Here is a 26,314-nt window from a genome sequence, read left to right as displayed (position 1 = left end):
GTGCACCCAAGAGAAGTAAATGCAGGGCTGGGGTGGTGCTGGGGTCTCCTGTCACAGGAAGGCTGACAACTTTTTCCTTTAAGAGTCTTCACGTGCTTTCACTGATTACAATGCACGCGTCTATCTTTGCAACTTTGATTTTTAAATTAAAACGAAGTCGCACACACTGGGAGAAAACACAACAGCGACCAGTACTGCCCTCTGTGGAAGGCCAGGTCCTGGAGCAGTGGGTTTGGGCCTGACCTGCACACAGGCATACAGTGCCCCGAACCAGCTTTGTAACGGGGTGACCGCTCGCCGATCAGGGTGCCTCCCGGCCATTATGCCCTTTGGGAGAGCAGCCCAGCTACCCCTTGTGGAACCCAGGAGGGAAAGGGACGTTAAGGAATTGAGAAGTTGCACTTACCCAGGGACTTAATATAAATAAACAAGTGACACCTGCGGGCCATGGTCTTCGGTGTCCCGCCCAAGCCCCGCCTCCAACTAGAGCAGGGACCTGGGGGGCCCCAAGGCTGAGAAGACACCTGCAGGGAGCTCCAGGTGCGCGGCCCAGGCCTGTTGCCCTCGGGGGAGCCCAGGGCCTTCCCACCCGCAGCCTCCCCCTCCCCCAGGGACCCGACGTCAGGACAGGCCCGTCGGGAGGCCCAGGCCACACCTGGCACTGCCCACAGCTAAGGCCACTCACTCAGCAGTCTTTTCTTAAGTACTTGACCTGGGCCAGACAGGCTCTGCCCTGGGGGAGCAGGGCAGGCAGGAGAGGGCCTGGGGGAGGGAGAGGGGACACAAGGTGGGGCGGGAGATTCCCAAGTAAGGGCCTGGAGCCCCAGGAGACAGAAAGCGGCTGGACTAAGGAGGAGGCAGGAAGAGGGGGCCGGATTCTGAGATGTCATTAAAGCGTCGGGTGGGCCTTGGGGTGTGGAGGTGGGTGGTCACCGACAATGACCCTAAACGCGGATGCCAATGACGAGACCAGGGAGGCGGCGGGATGGCGGTCCGGCACTGGACGGGCATCCCGGGACACAGGCCTCGGAGGAGACGCGGGAGAGACCAAGGCGGACAGCGTAGCAGCAAGCACGGGCCACCAACCACTTGCGGGCGGGCCAGGGCGCAGGCGCGGAGCGGACGAGTAGCGCGCCGCCGTAGGCCCCACCTTCAGGCCGCGCGCTGATTGGCGCCGCCGCCGAGGGGCGGGGCCGGAGGCCACGGGCGGGGCGGGACCTGTGCGGCGCCTGCGCAGCACGGGGCCCCCGCGCGCGGGCGGGTGGGCGGAGCGGGCCCCCCGAGCGGGGGCTGGCGAGCGCGGGGAGGGGGCCGAAAGGGCGGCAAAGCCGGCGCGCGCCCGGCTTGGGGCGGAGGGCGGAGGCCCAAGGGCCGGAACAGCCGCGGCAAGTGGCGGCGGCAGCGGCGGAGGCAGCTGAGGCGGCGGCGGCGAGCGGGGGTCCGGGCGGCAGCGGCGGCGGCGGGCCGAGGAGCCTGGCGCGATGGAGCGGAAGAGGTGGGAGTGCCCGGCGCTCCCGCAGGGCTGGGAGAGGGAAGAAGTGCCCAGAAGGTCGGGGCTGTCGGCCGGCCACAGGGATGTCTTTTACTATAGGTGAATGAACGTGCCGGCCGGGCAGGGCCCCAACGGGCGCCTCCCAGCGGCCTCTGCGGCGGCCTGGGCGCCCCGACCCGGGCCGCGGCCTGGGCCCCGCGCGTGCGTTGTGCGTGCATGCGTGCGTGCGTGCCGGCGCGCGGCGGGCGCTTGGCCCAATGCGCGTGCGTCCCCGGCGGGCCCGAGCCCAGTGCGCGTGCGTGCCCGGCGAAGCCTTCGCACAGTGTGCTTGCGCTCCCCCCCCGCAGCCGCATGGTCCTGGGACCGGCCCCGGGTTGGCGGCGGCCTTTGTTCGGCGGCCGCGGCGAAGCGGCCGGCTGGGCAAGGGGCACCCCGGCACGGGCCAGACGCCGCTGGGAGGCGGGGGTGGGGGCTGGGCTGTCCCTTTGGTCCTCGTGGGGCGCTCCTGGGGCCGCGCGCAGCCTGGGTCGGGTGGGGATCCCGGGTTTCAGGGAGCAGGGTTCGCTTTGGGGGACCAGGGAGGGCTGCCTAGGGATGCAGGTTTCTGGGCCCTTCACAGGGTGGCCTGGTCCTGGAGCTGCGTGTCTTTTAAGAGCCGCCCCTTCCCCATCCTTGGGCACCGTGGGTAGTGGCCTCTCCAGTCGCCAGACCGGGAACGCGGCCTTTGTGAGCTTCCCTCACCCAAACTGGAGGGAGGGCTGCCCTTGGCCTGAGAGAGGTGGCAGGGACCCCCCCGCCCCTAGTGAAACAGAATCAGTAGGCGGCTGGAAGCCCAGCCCCAGACCGTCAACCACCTGCTGTTTGCCTTTTCCTTCCTTTTTTTTTTTTTTTTTTTTCCTCCTGATTGGTGGAAGATGCTTTTGTTTCTGAGCCAGGCTTGATGGCTCCCTCCCCTTTGCTTTAGGACCCTGACAAAAGAAAAGCAGGCGGGACACCTGCCACGTGTTGAATGTCTGCCAGGTGTTGGGGGGTGTGCAGCAGGTCCTGGGCCTTTGCTGTCCTCGTTTTGGGAGGAGTGAAGGAAGTGAGCAGGGTAAGGATGGCAGCTCATCCAGGACAAGCTCAGGTTCTAGTGTCCAAAGAGTGCTGGTGGCCCTCCAGTGTGTACTGTAATTGGCTGCCCCTCTCGTAATGTCAAGCATGAAATAGTGGGGTTACGATCATCTTTTAGGGAAACGTGTGTATTCCCCCTCACTGCGGCTGTCTGTGACGTCACTCCCTCGCTGGCTGTTTAGAGAAGCTTCCTTCTGGGTGCGTGAAGAGGCCTCTCACCACCTCCCCTCATTTAATTCTGAGCGCACTTGCGTTCTCACTTCTTCCTTTTAGGTCTGAAGACTGAGGCAGGTCTCTGTTCCTCTAGTCCTTTGTTAATTTAACAGATGCCTCTGCAGCACATGCTGGGTGTCCTGGCCATGCAGCTGGGAGTGAGACCTGGGCCCTCCCCTCGTGGGTGACAGCTGGTGCCCCAACCCCGTTGCTTTCATAGTTAACAGGTGATGACATATGCAGAGAGATGTGGGGGTCTGTGAGGGGCAGATGATGGGAGTGCCTGGTCCAGCTGGGGGCGGGTCGGTGAGGGCTGGGGAGGCAGCACAGAGGTGAGCCCTGGCAGTGGGGCCAGGAGGAGGGTCCAGGCAGCGCCAGCAGCCTGTGAGGAGGCTCAGGAGCTGAACCGGGGCCAGCGTGGCTAGAGGGCCGCAGCCTGTCATCGCCTCACCTCTTGTCCCCACCTGCCTGGGAACCTCTCCGGGCTTCCATCAAGTGGGACCCCGCTCCAAGGCCCCGCCCCCGAGCATAGGGGTCTGGTGGTAGGGAACGGCTCCAAACTGGAGCTGGACAGATGGAATTTCAGTTTTCCCACGGCTCCAATGAGAGGTGAGGGCCTGAGACAGGATGCGGGGTGCGGGGTACAGTGCCACTCCCAGGTCTCTGGTGTGGATGACCTACCCTGTCCCAGCAGGTCGGAGGTCTGGGGGGGATGTGATATCTTTTCTGGAATGTGGGCCCTTGGCCTTCTCACCACCGGATGCTGAGCCAGGTGTCTAGGCAGGGAGCACAGATGGATTTCCCTGGTTCTCTCTCTTTTTTTTTTTTTTTAAATATTTATTTATTTGGCTGCGCCAGGTCTTAGTTGCAGCACGTGGAATCTTCGTTGCTGCTTGCGGTATCTGTAGTTGTGGCATGTGGGATCTTTTAGTTGAGGGATAAGTATCTAGTTCCCTGAGCAGGGATTGAACTTGGACCCCCTGCATTGGGAGTTTCCACCCCCCCCACCCGCTATGCGGGCCTCTCACTGTTGTGGCCTCTCCCGTTGCGGAGCACAGGCTCCGGACTCACAGCCTCAGCGGCCATGGCTCACGGGGCTAGCCGCTCCGCGGCATGTGGGATCTTCCCGGACCGGGGCACGAACCCGCGTCCGCTGCATCGTCAGGCGGACTCTCAACCACTGCGCCACCAGGGAAGCCCGGAGCGCGGGGTCTTAACCGCTGGACCACCAGGGAAGTCCCTTCCTGGTTCCTTAATGCAGAGGGAAAGCAGATCTCTGGTGCTGTTGAGTCGGACAGACCTGTCCTTGGATCTTAGCCCTGCCCCTAGGGATGTGGAACCTTGGTTTGCTAGTCCAGAGAGTGGGAGAGAGCCAGTGTGTTCTTTGCAGGAGAGGTGGAGCGACCTCACAGACCGTTCTGTAGGACTCACCCACACACCCCTCCAGCCTGGTGACCTGGCCCTCAGGACTGGGAGATGGGGGTGGAGCATCTGGTTACAGCCGAGAATTTTCTTTGGAAAAATCATCTCCCTGCCTGACATTTACAATCCAGGCAAGAAGTTGAGGACTTGGAAGTTAGCGTCATTCTTTGGGGTGTGTGGTATAGAGAGGACTTTCCAGAGCTTTTTTTTTTTTTTTTTTTTTTTTTTTTGCCTGCACCATTGCAGCATGCAGGATCCTAGTTCTCTGACAAGGGGTAGAACTCACGCCTCCTACCTTGGGAGCGTGGAGGCTTAAACCACTGGACCACCAGGGAAGTCCCAGAGCTCTTTTTTTTTTTTTTTTTAAATAAATAAATTTATTTATTTTATTTATTTATTTTTGGCTGCATTGGGTCTTCGTTGCTGCACGCGGGGTTTCTTTAGTTGCGTCGAGTGGGGCTACTCTTCGTTGCTGTGTGTGGGCTTCTCATTGCATTGGCTTCTCGTTGTGGAGCATGGGCTCTAGGTGTGTGGGCTTCAGTAGTTGTGGCACGCGGGCCCAGTAGTTGTGGCTCGTGGGCTCTACAGCGCAGGCTCTGTAGTTGTGGCGCATGGGCTTAGTTGCTCCGCGGCATATGGGATCTTCCCGGACCAGGGCTCAAGCCCGTGTCCCCTGCATTGGCAGGCAGATTCTTAATCACTGCGCCACCAGGGAAGACCCCAGAGGTCATTTTAAAGGTGCAAATACTCAGGAAAGCAGGAAGTACTCGGCAGGTTGACCCCCCTTCCTTGGGCAGCGGGCTCAGCTTGGCCAGAACCAGCTTCATCTTGCTGTTTGGGCCTCACTGGGCATCTCGGGTTACAAATCTCCTTATAGGCCTGGGGTCAACACTCACTCATCACGCCTCGTACAGCCCTGCATCCGACCCGGGCCCTGGGCTCCGCGCTTGGTGCTGGCTCCATCCCCATGACGGCCCCAATGCTTCAGGGTCATACCGACTCAGCTGAGGGCCGCCAGGCTTCTGGCTACCTGTCTACTCCACCGGGTAGGCCTGTTTCCCTAGAAAGACCGCAGTGCTCATTTTTGTTCTACACCTGTGCTTTTACTACAGAAGTTTTTTTCTTTCATTGGATAAAACAGCTCAGACATTTTTCTGTCCCAATACAGATCTGCAAAACCTGTTTTTAAAATTGAGATATAGTTCACATTCCATACGATTCAGTCTTTAAAAGTGTCAATTCAGCAGTTTTCATGCACCCATCACCACTCTCTAGTTCCGGAACGTTCTCATCACCCCAAAATGAGCCCTGTGTCCATTAGCTCCCCAGCTCCTCGTAGCCCCCATCCACTCTCTGTCTTGCGTTCACTTTTGTGACCGCTTCATTGAGGTAGGAGTCACATGCCATACTGTTCACCCGTGTAAAGCGTACAATTCACAGGTAGCTGCACCCACCACCACGGTCAAAGTTAGAGCCTTTTCCTCCCCCCAGAAGAGCCCTAGACCTTTAACTATCTCTGCCCTTAGCCCTGCTCCCCAGCCCCTAGTCTACAGTCCTGCGTTTCTGTTTCCCTGTCCTCATGCATTTTTTAAAGCAGAACAGCAGCAGGTGGGGTGACTGGAGGCCAAGAAGTGCTGGCGAGTGCTTGTCAGGGTACTGGCCCTCTTTGTGGCTATAGTTGGAGCCAGAGTCGGGACTCAGGGTCCTTTCCGCTGCTCCAGGCACGTGGACCCTGTTCACGTCAGCCAGCACAGAGCATAACGGAAAAATGGATCTTCCAGAAGAGTCCACGGGGGTCTCAGAACCCAAGGTGGTGGGGCTGGCCCTGACCCAGGTGAGGCCCTGGTGGGGCTGGAAGGGGTTCCATTCTTCCCACTTTTGCCACTTGTCCGCAGTGCCCAGGGACACCTGGAGGGGGCGGGCGTGTGCTGGCTTGAATTCAGGCTCAGCCTAGAGGCTCTCAGGGGAGACCAGCAAAGTGCAGGCCTTCGTTAGCCTCAGATGGAGAGTGACAGGGACGTCCTAGTTGGGTGCCAGGCCTGCTGGAGGATCATGTGTGCCGCTTGCTGGTTTCTAGTACATTCAGGGCTGTGCAACCATCACCACTAATTCCAGAACATTCCATAACCCCAAAGAGAAGCCCCAGTCCCTGACAGCCAGGAACCCACTCTCTGTCTCTCGATTTGCCTGTTCTGGACGTTTCCCATCAGTGGAATCACACACTGTGTGTCCTTCTGTGTCTGGCTTCTCTCACTGAGCATCATGTTCTCAAGGTCTGTCCACGTTGTAGCGAGTGTCAGGGCTTCTCTCCTTTTCGTGGCTGAGTGATGCTCCCGTGTGTGGAGGGACATCTGGGCTGTTTTCACTCTGCCCAGTGAGTCATGCTGCTGTGAGTAATTAGGTGTAAGTTATTATGTCGACATGTGTTTTGATTTCTCTTGGATACTTAGGGGTGGAATTGCTGTTTAACCATTACAGGAGCTACCAGACTGTTTCCCAAAGTGGCTGCAGGAGTCCCCGTGCCCAGGGACGTGTCATTATTAATGCTCACTGGGTCCCGTTCTGGTCACCTGTAGCATGAGCTCTGAGTCTGCACTGCAGCTAGAGGTTGGCGTTAGCTTTTCCTAGAAAGGCGAGTCCCCTGCGCTGGTCCGTGGGGTGAGCAGGATGGCAGAGCTTCACAACTAGGTTTCAGGCTTTCCCAGCAGGTCCCGCCTGGGCAGCTCTTTGGTGCCCAAAGAGCCCCAAAACTGAGGTTTTACAGCCCAGCCCCCACAGGACAGATCCATAATGCTGTAATGGACCTACTATCCTTCGGTCTTTTCTCGAGAACATGGCCAGATTCTGCTTCTGGAATGTTCCAGAAACTCCAGCCAGGCTCCCAGGGCTGGGTCCCATACTTCCGAAGGTCGGGGCGCCCATCCCTGCTCTCGGCCTCGGCATCTGCTGCGCTGGGGAGAGGGTGGACCGGCTTGGCCTGGCGCCCCCCTCCCGGCTCCCCCCTCCGCTGACCGCGCTGTGTCTGCAGCCCGAGCGGGAAGAAGTTCCGGAGCAAGCCCCAGCTGGCGCGCTACCTGGGCGGCTCCATGGACCTGAGCACCTTCGACTTCCGCACGGGCAAGATGCTGATGGGCAAGATGAACAAGAGCCGGCAGCGGGTGCGCTATGACTCCCCGAGCCAGGTCAAGGTGAGCCCACGCCGACCGCTGCTGGGTAGGCTCACCCACCGTCCTGGAGTTAGAGGCCTAGCTACTCACTGGGGGGAGCTCAGCAGCTGTGGAAAAGCAGAAAGAAGACAGGAAACCGCCCATCATCTGTCCCCAGGAGAGGCTCGGGCACGGGGCCTGGGAGGCGGCTCAACTCTGGTCCACACTTGGGCGCCTGGTGACCAGTGTGTCTGCGGGTCTTTGATGGACGCATGTTCGGGGGACTTTGTTCCCTGCCCCGACTGCAGAACAGAGGTGGCCAGGGCGCCCCCAGGCCCGTTCTCTGCGGAGAACGAGGCGCGGGAGGTGAGAAGGGCGGGGTGGGGGGATGAGAGAGAGCAGGTGTGTGTACGGAACCCCCGCTGCGGCCGCACCAAGGGCAGCGAAGCGGCTGGGCCTGGGCTTGGCGTTGCATCTGGATCCGTGGGTGCCACGGGGTGTGTTGGTGACTGGGGCCTGTTCCCCGAAGCCCCTTGCGGGGCACGGCTTTCTCGCTGACGGGGAAAGCCCGCTGAGGACCCTGCCTGACCCTGCAGGGCAAGCCCGACCTGAACACGGCCCTCCCGGTCAGGCAGACGGCGTCCATCTTCAAGCAGCCAGTGACCAAGATCACCAACCACCCCAGCAACAAGGTGAAGAGCGACCCCCAGAAGGCCGTGGAGCAGCCCCGGCAGGTGAGCTCCAGCACTTGGTCCACTCTTTAGAGCTGAGTCCGCGGGCCCGGGGCCCCAGCGCCGCGGTCAGGAGCCGTCACCCCGGGGCACGGTCCTGTGGGCACCAGCACCCGACACGTGTATGCGGGGCCTTCTCGGGCCGGCTGCTGTCTTGAACAGATTGAAAAGATCCCACAAATGCAGTTTTGTGATCTGTTTTCCAAAAACTGAGCCTTAGCCGCGTTTTCACGCATCTTTACAAACGCCCGGTAGATAGCGGGGTGTGGAGGTGCTAGGCCGGAGCAGGGGGCCATGGCCGTCGGAGGGGAAGACGCTCAGGGACCCTGCAGGGCATGGGCCCCGCCATGGGCAGCCGCCCTGGGTGCTGTTCCATTTGGGTTGGAGCCCTCTAGGTAAGAGGTCAGAAACCTGTGGGGCTGCCTGTCGCCCCCCTCCCCAGAGTCTGGAGGTGCAGTCGAGGGTGTGAGCTTGTTGCCCGTCCGGGGGCTCCTGGGTCCCCTGTCTGCACCAGGCGGTGCCCACGGACAGTGCTTGTTCGGGCTGTGACAGGGGTCGGCCAGGGCTGTTGCCCTGGGCCCGTGGCTCGGCCCGGGGTGGAGGTTGGACCTCCCAACCCCCAACTCCAGGGTGAAGGGGAGCCACAGACTGTCCGATGGCGCATCTGACGTCCTGGGTCTTCGTCCTGCTGGAAACAGGGCTTGGGGTTTCTCTGCCCTGCGAGGACCCTGGGGCGCGAGCAGCCCCAGCAAGTGTGGGGGTCAGAGGTCACACTGAGACCCCCATCCTGGCCGCCTAGGGTCGCCTGCTGTGGGAGCAGGTGGCCTGGCCATCCCGTCGGCCTGACGTCTGTCTGTGTGGCGGCAGCTCTTCTGGGAGAAGAAGCTGAGCGGCCTGAATGCCTTTGACATCGCGGAGGAGCTCGTGAAGACCATGGACCTCCCCAAGGGCTTGCAAGGTGACCCCCTGCAGGGGGCAAGGGGGAGATGGAGGAGGGATGAGGCCCGTGCTCCCCCAACCTGGGGCCAGCCAGGCTGCACCTGACGCTGGGGCCGCGTCTGGTTACGGGGTCCTGAAAACACTCGGGGGTCTGGTTTCCCTGCCGTGCCATAAAAGCATCCCTGCTGTCCCTGAGAGGGTAGTTGTCTCCCTGTATGTCGTGGAGTGACCGCCCCCTTGCAGCGTCCGGGTGTGACATGGAAATGGCCAGGGAGGGCTCGATTCAGACAGGGAGACGCCTGGGGTACAGAGCTCCTGGCCCTGCGACGGCTCCCCTGAGTGGGACTGCCCGTGGGCTGTGAGGCCCTGGCACATGCAGGACCGGGCAGGGCCTGCTGTAAAGGGAGGTTCAGGATGAAATCGGGGCTGAGGGGGCAAGGCTGGTGCCCGCAGCGACCACCCTCCCTTGCCCGGCAGGCGTGGGTCCCGGCTGCACGGATGAGACGCTGCTCTCGGCCATTGCCAGCGCCCTGCACACCAGCACCATGCCCATCACCGGGCAGCTCTCAGCTGCCGTGGAGAAGAACCCCGGGGTGTGGCTCAACACAGCCCAGCCGCTCTGCAAGGCCTTCATGGTGACCGACGAGGACATCAGGTAGCGCCCCCCCCCCCGCCGCCAGTATCCAGGTGTGATGTGGAAGTGGCTGGGGGAGGGCTCGGTTCAGACAGGTGGGCGCCTGGTGGGTGGGGCAGCCTGCGGGGGCGGGAGAGGACAGGGCTCTTGGCCCTGCGATGGCTCCCCTGAGCGGGACTGCACGTGGGCTGTGAGGCCCTGGGTCAGGGGGCGCTGGCACACGCAGGACCAGGCAGGGTGGGCTGAGGGGAAGCAAGGCATGTCCCGGGCCCTGGATGCTGGGCCTGTGCTTGGCCAGGACCCTGTGGGTGGTGTCCAGGTGCGGGTAGAGCTGTCTGGGAGGGCCTCCTGGAAGGTGGTTGGAAGTGGCTCCTGGGCAGGAAACATCTAGAGGTGCTTAGAGGGTAGAACATGCGTGGTGTTCAGCTTTGAAACATCAGTGCACAGCTGAGGTTGGGAGAAGGCGGAGGGGCTGGAAGGCAGAGCAGCTGCACCTGGAGTGCTGTGGGGGGGCAGTCTTGGCACTGCAGGTAAAAGCCAGGTGGGTGCGAGAGGGCAGCCCTGTGCCCCGAGAGAGGTGAGGACACGGCGGTGAGACCACACACATGTGTACACACGTACACACACACACACAGAGGTACACACGTGTGTACATACACATGCATGCACTGCACGTACGCACAAACACGTACAAATATGCATGTACACGTACACATACACGTGTGCACGTTCACATACGTGTATGCACAAGGCTCATCCCTAGGGAAAGGGCAGGAAAAGAACACGACTGTCTGAAAAGTCCAAGCAGATCTTTAAAGCACAACTTGCAGAAATAGAAAGTCAGTGAGGTGGGAACCGTAGGTGTCAGGTCCAGCAGTGGCAGTGGCTGTGGTCCTGCTGGGAGGAGGGACTTCGTGGCCAGTGGAGGGGAGCGACAGGCACAGAGTCAGGTCCACGTGCTGAGGGGGGCACCTTAGAGGCGGCAGGGAGGGGACAGGGGTCCTTGGCCCGGGCCGGCAGCCGCCCTCTCAGCAGCGCTGATTTGGGGAGGGCCTGGGGGCTGTGCTGGGGCCGGGGGTGGGGGCGTCTGTCTGGACGGGGCGCTTGCAGCACCCCCATCTCCCCAGAGATGGACGTGCCCTGGCCAGCAGGTCTTCCTGTGTCCGCAGGAGGCAGGAGGAACTGGTGCAGCAGGTCCGCAAGCGGCTGGAGGAGGCGCTGATGGCCGACATGCTGGCTCACGTGGAGGAGCTGGCCCGGGACGGCGAGGCACCGCTGGGCAGGGCGGGCGCTGACGGGGATGAGGACGACGGGGACCAGGAGGAGGGGCCCGACCAGGACCAGGAGATGGAGCACGTGTAGAGCAGGCACTGGCCGGGTCCCAGCTCCAGCTCGCGCGGGCAGTGACCACGGGTGATGGGTGGTCCGGGTCCCTGGGGCCTGCCTTGTGCCAGTGGCAGCAGTGCTGGGCCGGGCGCCTCCCGAGAGCACCTGTCTTCAAGGAGGACGGCCTGCCAGGCACGGGTGGCGCCCTTTCTGTCCCTGCACGGGCCCCACCTGCCTGCCTTCCTGCACGGGGCCACCTGCAGACTCGGCCCTCACCCTGCCCAGGCGTGTCCCCTCCCCTGGGCCACGGGGACATGGCTGAAGCACGGCCTCTCGCCTGATGGACCCCCCATGTCTGCCCCTCCTCGGGGTCATGGCTCCACACTGAACTCGGGCCAGCCTGGTCCCCGTGGCTGCTGCCCTGGACCTCTCGCACAGGACAGCTGCCACTGGGGCCGCCTGCGAGGCTCCCCGCGGGGCTGGAGAAACATTTGTGGAACTGTCTCCCCTCCCGACCTGCACACATGAGGGACGGTATCCCGGACCGCCCATCAGCCCTTCCAGAAGGGGATGCAGGATGGCTCCCCGGGGCCCACCCGGCGGGCACAGCGCTCCCAAGAGCAAATGGCACAACCCGGACATTTTCCTTCAGTAAAACTCATGGTAGAGGTGAGGCCGATGTCCACGTAGCTGCTTAACCTTCTGTCTGTTGCACACGGACGGGAACTCAGGCCTCAGCGCCTGAAGACCTCACTGTCTGCAGCCCGGCCCAGCCTGATGGTCAGCGCCGCGGACAGAGAACTAACTGCTCATGGCCGGACTCGGGCCAGGCTCCAGGCCAGCGCCGCCATCGGCTGACCTCCAGGCCTCGGTCTCACCTCATAGAACAGGGACAGTGGCGCTGATCTGTCAGGTGTGGGGCCTCCCAGTACCTGGGGCTTCTGCATCCCCATCCCAGGCGCGTTTCCTGGCCGGTCCTGGGCAGCGGCCTCCGTGGAGCATGGGGTTTGGAGGCGGTCAGAGTCATGCTGTCCCCTCCTGCAGCAAGTGCCCCTGGCCAGGGGAGCTTCTGCTACCCTGAGTGGACCCCGGGCCAGCCCCCTTCCCTCAGCCCCAGGAATGCCCTTGGGGTGGCCCCCAGCCCCTCCATCGCCTGGAGACACGAACCCTGAGCCTGTGCAGCCCCAGGGCCCGTCAGTCCTGTCCCAGCCCTGCCACACGCGCGGCCGTTACTGTCGGGGGGCGGGGGGCGCGGGGGAGCCTGGGTCGCTGCCTCATCGGGCCAGACACCGTGAGCTGCCGTGGCCTGCCCGGCGGGGTGACAGTGGCAGTGGGAGCCCCTCGGGGCTGGGACTCGCTGCCCACTCCCTCCAAGGACTCTGGCCCAGGAGGTTGGGCTGACTGCATCCTTCCTAGTCCAGTCAAAGCACAAAGCCCTGAGGACTGCGGCCGCTGCACTGCGGAGGCCGCAGTGACACTGCCGGGGGCCAGGCCATCACGGGCCCCAGGAAGGTCCCTCCACAGAGGCTGCGGCCCCAAGGGAGGCTCCTGTGGGTGGTGTTGAATAAAGCGTGTCGGGCCAGCGTGGTCTGGGGCCTTGGTTTATCAGAATCCCAGGTTTTGTGTCGCAGCGCTGGGAGCCTGCCTGTCCTGAAGTTCATCATCCTGCCCTGGGTTGGGGGATGGGAGGGGATGGCAGACCCCTGGCCTCTCCCAGGCAGGGTGGGCTTCCCATGGCCCCAAGTGGGGCCTCCTGACACTCGGGCCCCGGCAGTGTTGGCGTGAGAGCTGGGTGTGGAGGCTTTCTGAAAGCCGGCACACTTGGGTGCCTTCAGCGCAGTCCCCGCAGCTCCCTTGGAGGCCCCTGCCGACTCTGCGGGTGGGGGCGGGGCTGATGCCAGGTGTGCCCACGTCCTTCCTGGGAGAGATGAGGACCTGTCAGTGGGGTCCACGCCGGGAGCTCAGCGGGGGCTCCTCGCGGCCCGGCGCAGGGGCAGGGGAGAGGGTGTGGCTGAGCTGACCCTGTAGGCCCGGGCCAGTGCTGACAGGTGGCTGGGGAGGGCGGTGCTAGGACATCGGCCACACCGGTCCCCTTTTCAGCTGCCCCGCCACCCCTGGTCGGGTGGTCATTGCTGGCTTTTCTTCCGACCCAAAGCCAGGGCACGGGAGCTGGGAGAACCCTCGCCCCTCACCTGCCCAGGCACCCCAGACTGTTTTTTGCAGGCAGCAGAGGGTCTGCCTTGCCCAGGGGGAGCAGGGTCCCTCCCCAGCTGCCTGGACCCCCTCCTCACCCCTACTGTGTGGGTCTCACAGGTGTGGGCAGGGCGGGTCCTTCCGGAGCCTCCAGGGGAGCATCGGTTCCCGCCTTTTCCAGCTTCTAGAGGCGCCGCCTCCCTGGCTCTCGGCCCCTCCTGCATCCTCACAGCCAGCAGCACAGCATCTCCCGTCTCTCTCTGCCTCTGACCCTCCCGCCTCCCTCTTATAGGGACGCTGGGATGACAGTGGGCCCCTCGGGGAATCCAGGGTCATCCCTGTCTCAGGGGCCTCAACTTAACCCCACCTGCAAAGTCTCCTCTGCCCCGTGAGGTGACATGTCCACAGGTCCCAGGGTGACTTTGGGGTACATTAGCCTGAAGACAAGTTTTCCTGTCTTGTCGAGGCCGCCCCTGGCCACATGGCCTCAGCTTCCACCATCTCTTCTTTCATCCCCAGCTCATTCCAGCCGCTTGGGCTTTGTCCCCACTGTCCCCTCAAGGGGAATGAACAGTTGCTACAGAAGCCCTAGAACTGGCCAAGCTCAGGATGCATCGGGTTTGCAGAGCAAGGGAGCTAGAGGTGACCGGAGGCAACGATGTCTGGTGACAAGTTGGGAGTTTCCCGGTCAGAGAAGAGGCAGCGAGACCGGCTGGAGCAGAGGGGCCAGCTCGGATTTCTGGAACAGTCCACTAGGACCCCCCACCAGCCACATGTGGCTGGGAAGTTCAAACTGGTGACAACAAGTTACATGTTGCGCTCCTCAGCTGTCCTGGCCACATGGGGCTGGGGGCCATGACTGCACAGAGCAACAGGTAACATCTCCATCCACACCATCTAGAACACGGGTTCTGAGCCTTGGCGGGGGCGGGGTGGGCGACACCTGTAAGATCAGGTAAGTCTTGTCAAAAACTGACCACACAGGGCTTCCCTGGTGGCGCAGTGGTTAAGAATCCGCCTGCCATTGCAGGGGACACGGGTGCTGTCAGGCCCACGACTTTTTGTTGAAACCGTTTGGGAAAAGAAATTCTGTTTCTCCCGGGACTTGGAACTGGGAGAGTACGAGCCGCTGGGCAAACGGATCTGCTCAGAAGAGTGAGGCTGCTCAGCACAGAGGAACCCAAGCCACAAGGGGGGCCTCCCCAGGACCCCATCCCCGCCCACACTTTGCACTTTGAGCCAGTGGATTCCCTCTTCTGCTTAAGTCAGTTTGAGCAGACATTTGTCACCTGCAGCCCAGAGTGTGTCCTTGACCACGTCCCTGCCGACCCCACCTGAGATGCGCCACAGCTGAGGCCTGCCTTGGTGGAAAACACCGCCCCCTGGGAGCCTCCAAGGACCGTCCTGGGGCCCCACCTGTTCGGATGGGGGGGTGTTGGTCCTGCTCACGAAGGCATCATGGCCACCCTTCCCGGGGCTGAGCTGCACTCCAGGTTGGAGGAAGGGGGGAGCTGGCAAGGAATGGGATGTCACTGCTGCCTGGGGCTGGCCCAGTGCCCACATGACAGGGCACCTCCTTATGGGATGGGGCAGCCAGGGTCAGAACAGGAGAGTGCCGTGTTCTGGTTGGGGGCAGCACCCCACTCGCTCCAGGCTCTGTCCAGGAAGTTACCACAGGTACCAGGACATTCCAGGAATTTCACTTCTAGGTCCTCACACCCAGATCGCCTGCCCACTGGGGCTCTCAGCTGGCCCGCTCACCTCCAACCTCAGGTGGCACCTCACACATGAACCCGATGGCCTGTGTGCTGTCTACACTGCAGCAGCCAGGCCAACCATCCATCCAATCATCTGTCCACCCATCCAACTTACGATAAGGACCCGACTGAACAAAGCAGAGAAAAGTCTCTGCCCTAGTGGAGCTGCCACTCCAGTGGGAGAGAGACAAGAACCATGATTTTAAAAATAAGTAGAACATGAAACACCTGCTGGTGGTAAGTGCTTGGGAGAAAAATAAAACCAGGAAGGGCGATCAGGAATGTGTGGCAGGGTTGCAATTTAATAGGGTAGTCAGGGGAGGCGTCAATGAGAAGGCAACATCAGAGCAAAGGCCTGGAGGTGAAAGAGGGAGCCTTGAGAACATCTGGGGGAAGAGCGGCGCAGGCAGAGGGCCCAGGGGCAGCACCATGCTTGGCACGTTGGATGAACAGTGAGGAGGCCCGTGGCCATTACAACTTCTGTTTTTACCGAGAGCCATGGGGAACCATGGGAGGGTTGGGACGATCCGCCTGCCCAGAACAGGCCACCAGCGAGGGCAGGTGTGGGCTAATCCGCCTGGCAGAGTCCTCCTAAGAGGATGAGGGCCCTCATTTTCCTGGGACCAGACAGAATTAGCCTCAGGAACCCTGCCCTGCCCTACCTGTCCAGCTCTGGAGGAGCCTGGAGGGCGAGAGGGCCCTGATCCAGCCCCCCAGGCAGTGTGGTCCTGGCACTGTGTGTGTCCTCCAGCTTCCTTCAATCTGGTGGGCACCAGTGGCGGTGGATGGAAAGGAGAATGATGAGTAGGCCCAGGTCCCTCAGCTCAAGTGACTGGCCAATGAAGATAACCCCTGTGACCCTGGCAGAAAGGAATGAGAAGTCCCTTTCTTCTGGCTGGGCTTGCTGAACTGGATAGGGGGTGTCAGCTAGAAGCCCTGGAGCCACTCCTGCCCGAGGGAACTACCCACTGGAGTTAAAAGGACCCAGAGATGGAGAGCCACATAGCTGAATACTGAAGCACCTGGATCCAGCCGTGCCTGAAGTCAGACCGTACCCCTGGACATTTCAGTTCCTGAAGCTCACAAAGACTCTCTTCTGCTCCGGATGACTTGATTCAGGTGAGTCCAGTGCAACCCAGAGCGGCTTGGCTAGAAAACCCTCCCCCTCGAGGATGGAGGTTGGGGCCTCTTGGGCAACACTAGGAATTCCAGGAATGAGGGTGAGCAGCTCAGTGAGGCCGGGAGGGGATGATGGACCTGCAGACGCCCAGCAATCATTGAGGGTGGAGGCTGGGCCATGGGACCACTGGGTCTGAAGTGCCCACCTCCCCACTGCCTCCCCCAAGTCCCTCCTGGCCCTGACATACGACAACACCCAGAGGCATCTGGAGCCTGCCAGCAATTGCCCCAAGAAGTCTTTATTGGCCCCCAGGGCCCTGATTCAGCTTCAATGCAGGGGCCACCCAGTAACCCCAGTGAGGGTGGTAGTCTCCTCTGTTCTCGGAGAAGTGTGTTTTTCCAGAAAATAAAAAGTCCAGGGGGTGGGCTGGGGGAGGTACCCCCCCACCGACCCACCGCATCTCCTCCAGGTCACTGGAGGGTCAGGATGCTCTGGTCCCTCTCCCGCTAGAACTTCTGATTCTTGCTCAGCCGGTTGTGGCGCCAGATGTTGTGTTTCCGCAGCAGCCGCCAGTACTCCCGGGTCTCAGGGTCCAGATCCTCCAGATTCTTGGGGGGACCCACGTTCATCTGGAACAGCCTGATGGGGAGTGGGCAGAGTCAGGGTTGCAGAGCAGCCCCCTTCCCCGCGGCTCCCCCATCCCAGACCCCCTGACCTCAGGGCAGTCCCTCCCCACCCTGAGGACATGGAACAAGGGGGTGCCAGGTTGTGGAACAAGGGAGCGCCCCTATCCCAAGGGTGCTGGGATCTGAGGTGGGCGCACGCCAAACCTGCCTCCTGGCCTTTGTCCGTGCCGCCTGCCCACCTGTAAGGCCTCCCCACCCACTCGCTCAACCTTTCTAAACCTTCCCCAGCTTGAAGGATTGGCACGTGGCAACAGCTTCTGTATCCTGCCACTGCTCTCAGGGCCAAGAGCAAAATTCCCCCTGCAGCCCCCTGAAAGCTGGGCTCCATCAAGTTCCTGCCCTGTCTCCCCCTACTCTCCATCTTGCCTCCCGGGGTCCACTAAGAAACCAGGTGCAGTTCTGCCTGGAGCCTTTGCACTGGCTGTTCCTGCCCACCTCTAAAGCTCTGTCCACCCACTCAGGTCGACTCACACACCACCTCCCCAGGGAAGCCCTCCCAGATCCTCAGATTTGGTTAGCCAGGCCCTCCTTACCCAGTCCTGGCACACTCACCACTCTGGGTACTCGGAATCCGGCTTCAGGACCACATCCTGGCCCTCCTTGTAGATGTTGACACCCATGGCGTGCGTGGTGAGCCGGATGGGGTCTGTACACACCTCTGGGTCCTTCAGGGCCTCACCGACCACAGCGCCTTTGCCCCCCTTAATGACTACGGTGGGGGAGAATCATTTCAGCCCAGCTCCACCCTCGGGAGGCCAGCCGTCCCTTTCTGCCCTGGCTGGACCCTGTCTGCTGCATTCAAAATGATTTTAACTGGGACACGGATAGTGCATTAAATGACACTGATATTCAGAGTAACCAAGTCATTCCTCTTCAATCCCATTTTCATTCCTTCTGTTTATCTCACGAAAAAAGAGCCTCCGCTGGCTGCTCTGTGTCTTTAAAACCTCACGTCTGCCAAATCCCTCCTTTCAACAAAGGAGATCGGGCAAGGCTGTATCCAGAGAAAATTTAAATAACCTTGTTTTGGTTTTAATACTTAGATGGGCCCCAATTTCTGGTGATAACCTGCCAAAGGCGACTAATTTGGAAGCAGAAACGTCATAGGGACTCAAGTCCATGACCTACTCCTACCTCCACTCCGACATTAAAAAAAAAACAACAACAAAAAAACTTGGGCCTGCGCACTGAGTCCAATCGCGCCCTAGGTACCTCAAACTGCGCCTGCGCAAACAGCTTAGCCTCTACGCTTGCGCGCTGACTCTAGGACGTGCCTCCCCAACCAGCGCTTGCGCACTACCAACTCCCCAATGTCCCTACCATTCTCATCTTGGTCCCTCCTAACCCAGCTCACCCGGTCTCTTGGTTGCATAATCTCGTACATGGAGTCTTACAGAAGCGGCGGGGTCCGGGAGCTCCCGAACCCGCCAGCCGGCCGAGCTCCACGTAGCACCTAAGAGGCGCCTGGCCGCCATGACGTATCCCGGCCGCCTGCACGTGCACGTTTCCGGAGGACGTCTGCGGCCGAGGGGTGCTTGGGAGTTGTAGGCTCCTAGAGATTTATGGGAAATGTATTATCCCGGCCGTAAGCATACGTTAATTGTGATTTCTTTAAACTTTTGTAGATATCCCCAGGTACTGCACGAGGCGACTTCCAAAGGATGTCCGACTTCTTGCCCTTCAGTTACTTATCACTTACTTTAAGTATCACAACTTATACATCCTTGATTCTAGTCAATGAGCAATTACTGAAAACCTAAAACTAATAAAAGTTAACACCATTATTAGGCTCATTATTTTCTAAATCTATTGCTAAATCTGTAACCAGCTCGATTTCGCTTAATTAGGAGGTAGGTGCTATTATTATACCCAGTTTACAACTGAGGAAGCCGGAAGTTTAGGGAGGTAAAGTTAAGCCAGGCGAGCCATTCGGCCGCCCTACTGAGTGCCACACCGGAGGTCTGTCTACAGTATGGTCCCCGCGTCGCTTCCGGTGTCCCTGGAGTCGAAAGAGTCCGCCTTTCACGCTCCTTTAGTATTTTCCAGTCCTATTTCTTCCCATCTGCCATCCCTTGGAATAATGAGCAAAGCCGTAGCAGTCAAGCAGTGGCTTTAAACCGCACTTTGCAGTTCAGGAAACAGGCTCAGAAGCCAGCCCGAGCTTTCACTGTGCGTAAATGAAGGTTCCGGACTCGAACTCACGGTCCCAACATCTAACGCCCCCGCGCGGCCAGGCTGGCTGAGAGAACTACACTTCCCAGCAAGCCCCGCGGGCGTGCGCATGCCCAGGAGTGGTCCAGGAGTGCTGCGCGGACAGATCTGCCAGCGCCCAGTCCGGGAATTGGCGAGCGGCGGCGGCGACTGGCAGGACCGGACAAGCCAGGAGCGGGGTTCTGGGGGCCGCGCGGGTTGAGGCCACCTCGGTTTGGGAAGTGAGTGTGCCGGCGGAGCAGAGCGAGGTCTGGAGCCAGCGCCTGAGGTCACGGGTCTGAAGTCTTGAGTCTGGGGTCCGCTAGAGGACTGGGGTCTTAACTCAGCTTTAGGCTCGAGTTGTGTCTTCAGGCTGGGTCTGAGTGGACCTCAGTCTGGGGTCTGAGTCTGGGGTCGATCTTGAGGGTGGCATTGGAGGTTTTGAGATGAGAGTCCGCTTTCTGGCATCTTGGAACTGTAGTATTAAGTCTGAAATTCTGGGTCTCAAGTCTTGGACTGAGGTCTTGAGCCCTGGGTCTCGGCGACCTACACCGGGCGGGTCTATATAGTCAGAGTATGTCTCCAGCCTCCACATCTCCGGGGAGGAAGACTTGGAAGAACCAGGGCTGGGGTGAACAGGGTCCACGGATGGGGAGAGGTCTGGAGCAACGGGTACAGGGGAATCCCCCGGGGTTTGGAGCCTGGGAAGCCACAGCCTTGCAGCTGCTCATTCTGCACCTCAGTTTCCTCGTCTGTAAAATGAGGATCATAGCAGAACCTTCCTTGTGGGGTATGATGGGGATTAAATTATGTGTTCTGTATGAATACATACCAGGTGAGAGCCTGGTACCAAATTGGAAGCCAGGAGATCTCATCTTTGATTCTCTCTTTCAGATGCTGGCTTGAGCCCAGGGTCCAGGCATGGAATTCCTGACAACCTCCCAACCCCCTCCAGGACCTCCAGCCATGGACTTGGAGGAGCCCAGGGACACACTTTCACCCTCTCAGGACCTCACCCCTGATTGCCCGTGGGACCCGGCACCAGGAGGCCCCGGCAGCCTGAGTCAGATGGAGCTTGACGGGCTAAATATTCAGGACCTGCTGCAACAGTTTGAAGCTCTGCCAGGTGATCTGGTGGGCCTGTCCCCAGACGGACCCCCGTGCCCCTTGCACATTGCCACTGGCCATGGCCTGGCTTCTCAGGACATCACCGATGCCCATGGGCTCTTGTCCGCCGAGGCTGGCCGGGAAGACTTGCTGAGCCTCTTGCAGCAAGACGAACGCCCTCCTTCCCAGTCAGGTCCCCAGGAACCTCCGGACCCTGCTCCTCGCCTGTTGCAGCCCCCTGACGACCCAGAGGGGGATATGGCCCCCCAGGAGTGGGCAGAAGGAGCCTCTGTCGAGCAGGACGAGGGCAGGAGCTCAAGCAGCTCCCCAGAGCTCTGGCTGGAGACAGCACCTCTGGTCACTTCTGAAGAGCCACCTGCCAGTGCCCAGGTAGAGCCCGCCCCGCCCCCCCAGACCGCTCCACTGCTGGGAGCCAAACAGGAGGACTCAGGCCTACCCTTCTTCTGTCTTCTTCCAGAGCCCCGAGACCCTGGCTTCCTACCCTGCCCTCCAGGAGGGTGAGTGTCCCGCCCACCCTGGCCCCAGGGACTTCGGGGTTTCAGAACAGCCCGACTCAAGCTCCCAAAACCTGGCACAAAGTTTGCCAGTAACGAGTTGCTTCTAGAGAGACTCTGAGGTCGGGTTCGAGTAGATTCCAGACAACTGAAAGAAGAGAGACAGTCCTGAGAATGTTCTAGAATGAATAGGGAGTGTTAGGACAGACTTGGCAAACTGTAGCACTTGACTTGATTCTAGAGCAAGGGTTGGTAAATTACCATCCGTGGACTTTCTGGTATGTTTTGTGAGCTAAGACGGCTTCTGCATTTTTATTTATTTATTTTTTAATTAATTAATTTATTTTTTGCCATGCCGTGCAGCATGTGGGATCTTAGTTCCTCAACCAGGGATCGAACCCCTGCAGTGGAAGCGCGAGTCCTAACCACTGGACCGCCAGGGAAGTCCCATGCATTTTTATTTTTATTTTATTTTATTATTATTTTTAAGTTTATTTTTGGCTGTGTTGGGTGTTCATTGCTGCTCATGGGCTTCCTCTAGTTGCAGTGAGCAGGGGCTGCTCTTCATTGCGGTGCGCGGGCTTCTCATTACGGTGGCTTCTCTTGTTGCAGAGCACGGGCTCTAGGCGCACAGGCTTCAGTAGTTGTGGCATGTGGGCTCAGTAGTTGTGGCTTGCGGGCTCTAGAGCACAGGCTCAGTAGTTGTGGTGCACGCGCTTAGTTGCTTCATGGCATGTGGGATCTTCCCAGACCAGGGCTAGAACCTGTGTCCCCTGCATTGCCAGGCAGATTCTTCACCACTGGGCCACCAGGGAAGCCCCCATGCATTTTTAAATGGTTGAAAAAACTTGAAAGAAGAACATTTCTTGACAGGTGAAAACGATAGGCAATTCAAATTTCAAGTAAAGTTTTATAAATAAAGCTTTATCGGGACAGACTCATGCCCATTCATTAGCATGTTGTCTGTGGCAGCTTTCATGTTACAACGGCCAGACTGAGTAGTTGCAATGGAGACCATCTGGCCCACAAAATAAAAAATATTTACTGTTTGGGCCTTTGCAGAAAAGTTTGCCAATCTGCTCTCAAGGCATGAGAAGTACCTGTTCTGGCCACCTGGAATGTTCTAGAACATTCTCCCCCACACTATCTGAGGCTCTAGGTCAAAGAACAAGTTCTGTGGTTGTGGGAAAGGAAGCTGGTTTGAACTTGTAGTTCCAAGAAGGTTCTAGAGTCATGGGTGGAGCTGTGATTCACCTAGAGAGTTCCAGAGCCTAGCATTTTGCCTGTGGTTCTAGATTAAAGTGACCTCAGCTGATGAGGGTGTTCTGGAATGATGAACAGAGCTGTCAGGTTCTACTTAGACTGGGGAGTTCTAAAACCATGGAGTGAATAGAATTTATCTCTGGTTCTAGACCTTTAGGAGCTGTACTAGAACTGGGCAGAACTGTCCAATTCAAGAAAGTTCTACAGCTATACAACAGAAATAGAATTTGAGCCACATGTCACTTGAAAGTTTTTAGTTACCCACATTAAAAAAGCAAACACTTAAAATTAACTTTAATAACATTTAAATTAAGCCCATACATTTAAAATGTTATTTCAACATATAATCAACAGTTTTTAATTTTACATTTTTTTTTAATGAGAGCTTCTAAATCCGGTGTGCATTTTACACTTACAGCACATCTAAGTCCAGACCAGCCACATTTCAAGTGCACAATACCCACATGTGCCTGGTGGCTACCATATTGGATGGTGCAGTTCTAGAACCCAGAGCAGAGTTTTCTGTTGTTCTGGAATGCTTAGATCATGAAGGACAGCAGGCAGAACTGGCTATCCTTTAAGTTCACGGGAATGTGGTTTCATTCCCTGTGGCCTGTGGTTCTCCAAAAAGCAATAGCTATTGATTAGAATATTCTAGAATCACTGGCACTGCTGTCTGGCTCTAGGTTGCTCAGGGAATTCTAGAGCCATGGGGGCAAAGCTTTTTGTGGTTCTGAGCTGGGTTGGGGGGATTCTAGAACCATGAGCAGAGTTGTTCTTTCTGGATTGTTCAGATAATTCTTAGAATTGCCCAGTGCATCTGCGTTTGTGAGTTATTGAGGGGATTCTAGAGCCACAGGAGGAGCTTCCCAATGCTATATTGATCAAGACATTCTGGAATCACGTAGTGGAAAAGTGTGATTCTGGAGCAGTGTTGGTTTCTAAAATCCCAGGCAGAATTCTGTGGTTTGAGACGTGTCAGGGAGTTCTAGAATCACAGATCAGGAACCACCTGGGTTTCTGGACAGTTTGAGAGTCTGAGGTATGTCGACAGTTGCCCCTTTCTACTCTGTCTGGGCAGTTCTATGACCACGGGGTAGAGTTGTCTGTGGTCCTGGGCCGATAGAGAATTCTAGAGCAGTGGGCAGAGCTGACTGGCTCTAGATTCATTGGGCTTCCAGAACCATCCAGCAGAGTTGACTGTGGTTCTATAATGTCAAGGGTTTTAGAAATAGGAGTGGGACTGTCTGGTTCTAGCCTGACTCCTGGAATTCTAGCCACACAGGGTGGCGCTGGTTGTGGGCACGAGAGCTGCTTCTGGCACTGGTTCTGGATACAGAGCCTGCTCCTGAAACCGCGTCCTCTGCCTGGGAGTCCTTGAGCTGTGGGCAGAGCCAGCTCTAGACTGACGGAGGGCTCTACATCCATGAGGGCCGAGCCACTAATCTGTGGCTCCGGCTGATGGGGTGGCTCTGGGACCGTGGGCAGACGTGTGTGGCTCCAAGTGCCAAGCCGCGGGGCAGAACTCTCTGTGCTTCCAGACCATTCAGGGCTCTGGGCAGAGCCCACAGGGGTGGACGAGCCTGGCAGAGGTTCTAGGGGGCTGACCTGCCTCTGCTGTCGCCCTCAGCATCCGGCCCCTGTGACCACGAAGACCTCATAGATGGTGTCATATTCGGGGCCAAGTACCTGGGCTCCACCCAGCTGGTGTCTGAGCGAAACCCACCCCCCAGCACGCGCATGGCGCAGGCCCAGGAGGCCATGGACCGCGTCAAGGTGAAGCCAGGGGCCAGCAGGTGGGTGGGCGGGTAGGTGGGCTGCAGGCCGGGTCCCCCGAGGCCCTCTGAGCCTGGCGGGTCAGAATCTGGGTCTTTGGGGGCCTCCACGTCCCACCCCGCCCCCCACAGGCCCCCGATGGGGAGACCCAGCCGATGACAGAGGTAGACCTCTTCGTCTCCACCAAGAGGGTCAAGGTTCTGATGGCTGACTCCCAGGTACGGGGCCCAGGCCTGTCCTCTGGGGCGTGGGCGCCTCCACTGCCAAGCGAGGCCCCCGCAGCCCACCCAGCCTGGTTTCCCCACCCCCTCCAGGAGGCCCTGATGGACCACGCCCTGCAGACCATCTCCTACATCGCTGACATCGGCAGCGTCCTGGTGCTCATGGCCCGGCGGCGGCTGGCCCGGCGGCCGGCACCCCAGCCCCACAGCCGCCGGCTCTACAAGATGATCTGCCACGTTTTCCACTCAGAGGACGTGAGCAGCGGGCTCCGGGTGTCCTGAGGGCGAGGGCGAACTCACAGCGGCCCCTGCTCTCCACCAGAGCCCCACCTGGTCGCACTGTCACCCCAGCGTCCTTCCGTCCCCACCCTCCTGAAGGCCCTGAGCCGTATATTCCAGGCCTTCCTGTAAGAGCCTGAGACTGGCAGCCGTCTCCCCAAACCCTCCCTGCCCCAGGCCTGTCTCCCTTCCCCTCCCCCTAGATGCTCGGCCAGCGGCTGGCAAGCCAGTCCCACTTGGGGGTGGATGGGCTGGTAGTAGGGATGTCAGTGGCTGGGGGGGACCTGAAGGAGGTGGGTGGGACCCCCAGAGAGGTGCCGCCCACCCCACAGGCCCAGCTCATCGCCCAGGCCATCGGCCAGGCCTTTGCCGTGGCCTACAGCCAGTTCCTGCGGGAAAGTGGGATCAACCCCAGCCAGGTGGGCTCCCAGCAGAGCCAGGGTGCCACGGGCCCCGGCCACCTCCACAACGGGGACCTCGACCACTTCTCCAATAGCGAGAACTGCAGGGAGGTGAGCAAGTGGGTCCCCCACCCCGGCCCACCAAGTGGCCCTGAAGCCCTCCCGCGCCCCCCACCCACCTCCTCCTGCCTCCTCCAAGCAGCCCTCAAGTGCCACCTGTGACCCCCCAGGTGTGCATCGAGAAACGCCGGGGTGAGGGTCTGGGCGTAGCCCTGGTGGAGTCGGGCTGGGGTTCCTTGCTGCCCACGGCCGTCATCGCCAACCTGCTGCACGGGGGCCCCGCCGAGCGCTCAGGGGCCCTCAGCATTGGAGACCGCATCACTGCCATCAACGGGACCAGCCTGGTGGGGCTGCCCCTGGCCACCTGCCAGGCTGCCGTCCGCGTGAGTCCTCCGGGGTGGCTGGGGCAGAGGGCCTGCGAGGGCCCCCCAGATGGCAGTCCCCCCCTCCCCACGCGGCCGGGAAAGTGAGCCGGAGGCCAGGTCTCTGTGTCTCAGTCCAGAAGGGGCAAGTAGAGCTTCAAGTCCTACCCGCACCCGTGCACTCTGGGAAACCGAGGCTCAGAGAGGGTAAGTCCAGGGACACCACTCTGGTGCGGGAGCAGGATTGGAACACAAGGCCTGTCCTCTGTGCCATGAGGCGGCAAGTGTATTCTTGAGTCTTGACCCTCGTTGCCCAGATGGGGAGACTGAGGTCCAGAGATGGGGAGGGGCCTGGCCAGGCCAGAAGGGCAAGTCTGCCGCGGTTCACGCAGTGTGTTACTGAGTGCTTGTAACCCTGCCTTGTGGGCACTGCTAGAACCTTGCTTTTGACCATGAGGAAACTGAGGCCCAGGGAGGTGAGAGGTGGCACAGCTCTGACTCCAAGGCCACCCAGCTCTGGCCTGCATTCTTAACCACTTCTCAAGGGGTCTTGTAGAATCTATAGGTTCCATTTTATGAGTGGGTAAACAGGCCCAGGAGGGGCTGAAGCCCAACAGGAAGTTTGGCAGCCCCACCGGAGGCCCAGCCAGGCCAACAGCCCCCATCCTGTACAGGAGGTGAAGTCTCAGACGCTGGTGACCCTCAGCATCGTCCACTGCCCGCCGGTCACCACGGCCATCATCCGCCGGCCCCACGTCCGCGAGCAGCTGGGCTTCTGCGTGGAGGACGGCATAGTGAGTCCCCAGCCCGCGGACCCGGTGGGGGGTGGGCGGCCCCAGGCGTGGCCCCCTGGGCAGCGTGGCCCTTCCTGTCCCCGCAGATCTGCAGCCTCCTCCGGGGTGGCATTGCCGAGCGCGGGGGCGTCCGCGTGGGGCACCGCATCATTGAGATCAACGGGCAGAGTGTGGTGGCCACGCCCCACGCCCGCATCATTGAGCTGCTCACGGAGGCCCACATTGAGGTGCGCTGCGCGGGGTGTGGGGGTGGGTGGGCGGGGTCTGAGTGGGAGGAGGCCGCCTCCAGCTGCCGCCTCCTCTCCGCCCCCAGGTCCACATCAAGACGATGCCTGCTGCCACCTACCGCCTGCTCACAGGCCAGGAGCAGCCGGTGTACCTGTGACCGGCCACCTTCCCCCCACCACTGTGCCTTAGCGCCCGCCGGCCCTGGAACTCCGTCCGCGGACCCTCCTCGGCTGGCCAGGGCCCCAAAAGTTTCTTGGTTCTATATTATTTTCTTATGTAAAAAATTAAAAGCTTATTGAATGGGCAAAGTCTCAGATCTGGGTCTGTGGGGTTGAGGGAGGAAAGA

The 26,314-nt window shown here is 59.8% G+C and overlaps 3 protein-coding genes across 12 annotated transcripts; 2 read left to right on the top strand and 1 right to left on the bottom strand.

The window, feature by feature from the left end:
• The first annotated feature begins 1,271 nt into the window (after positions 1-1,271).
• Positions 1,272-17,945, top strand: MBD3 (methyl-CpG binding domain protein 3). 5 transcript variants are annotated; one of them, XM_089905704.1, is made up of 6 exons: positions 1,287-1,591; positions 7,269-7,428; positions 8,022-8,120; positions 8,985-9,075; positions 9,534-9,711; positions 10,860-12,604. In XM_089905704.1, the coding sequence occupies exons 1-6, from the start codon at positions 1,482-1,484 to the stop codon at positions 11,050-11,052; spliced, it is 831 nt and encodes a 276-aa protein (XP_089761830.1). In that variant the 5' UTR covers positions 1,287-1,481; the 3' UTR covers positions 11,053-12,604. The 5 variants fall into 5 exon arrangements, with proteins under 5 accessions (XP_089761831.1, XP_089761830.1, XP_022412828.1 ...); XM_022557120.2 differs by having other exon boundaries at positions 1,294-1,591; positions 7,983-8,120; positions 10,860-17,945; XM_022557121.2 differs by having other exon boundaries at positions 1,297-1,495; positions 7,983-8,120.
• MRPL54 (mitochondrial ribosomal protein L54) lies at positions 16,365-18,305 on the bottom strand. Its single transcript, XM_022557123.3, has 3 exons — positions 18,127-18,305; positions 17,325-17,481; positions 16,365-16,725 (listed from the first exon to the last, which is right to left on the bottom strand). The coding sequence occupies exons 1-3, from the start codon at positions 18,245-18,247 to the stop codon at positions 16,593-16,595; spliced, it is 411 nt and encodes a 136-aa protein (XP_022412831.2). The 5' UTR covers positions 18,248-18,305; the 3' UTR covers positions 16,365-16,592.
• A 770-nt stretch (positions 18,306-19,075) lies between these two features.
• APBA3 (amyloid beta precursor protein binding family A member 3) lies at positions 19,076-26,276 on the top strand. 6 transcript variants are annotated; one of them, XM_089905703.1, is made up of 12 exons: positions 19,078-19,231; positions 19,857-20,088; positions 20,263-20,459; positions 20,548-20,587; positions 23,478-23,623; positions 23,755-23,841; positions 23,938-24,099; positions 24,456-24,635; positions 24,755-24,967; positions 25,621-25,740; positions 25,827-25,967; positions 26,054-26,276. In XM_089905703.1, exons 2-12 carry the CDS (start codon positions 19,884-19,886, stop codon positions 26,123-26,125), a joined length of 1,563 nt encoding a protein of 520 aa, XP_089761829.1. In that variant the 5' UTR covers positions 19,078-19,231; positions 19,857-19,883; the 3' UTR covers positions 26,126-26,276. The 6 variants fall into 6 exon arrangements, with proteins under 6 accessions (XP_089761825.1, XP_089761829.1, XP_089761826.1 ...); XM_089905699.1 differs by having other exon boundaries at positions 19,076-19,204; positions 19,857-20,459; XM_089905700.1 differs by having other exon boundaries at positions 19,078-19,251; positions 19,857-20,459.
• Positions 26,277-26,314: the final 38 nt, after the last annotated feature.

The sequence above is a fragment of the Delphinapterus leucas genome, unplaced genomic scaffold (assembly GCF_059928025.1).
Source record: "Delphinapterus leucas isolate spDelLeu-1000000601 "Yukka" unplaced genomic scaffold, BTC_Dleu_Yukka2 spDelLeu_asBTCV2_sq25, whole genome shotgun sequence".
Lineage (NCBI taxonomy): Eukaryota > Metazoa > Chordata > Mammalia > Artiodactyla > Monodontidae > Delphinapterus > Delphinapterus leucas.
This window is presented reverse-complemented; position numbering and strand designations above follow the sequence as displayed.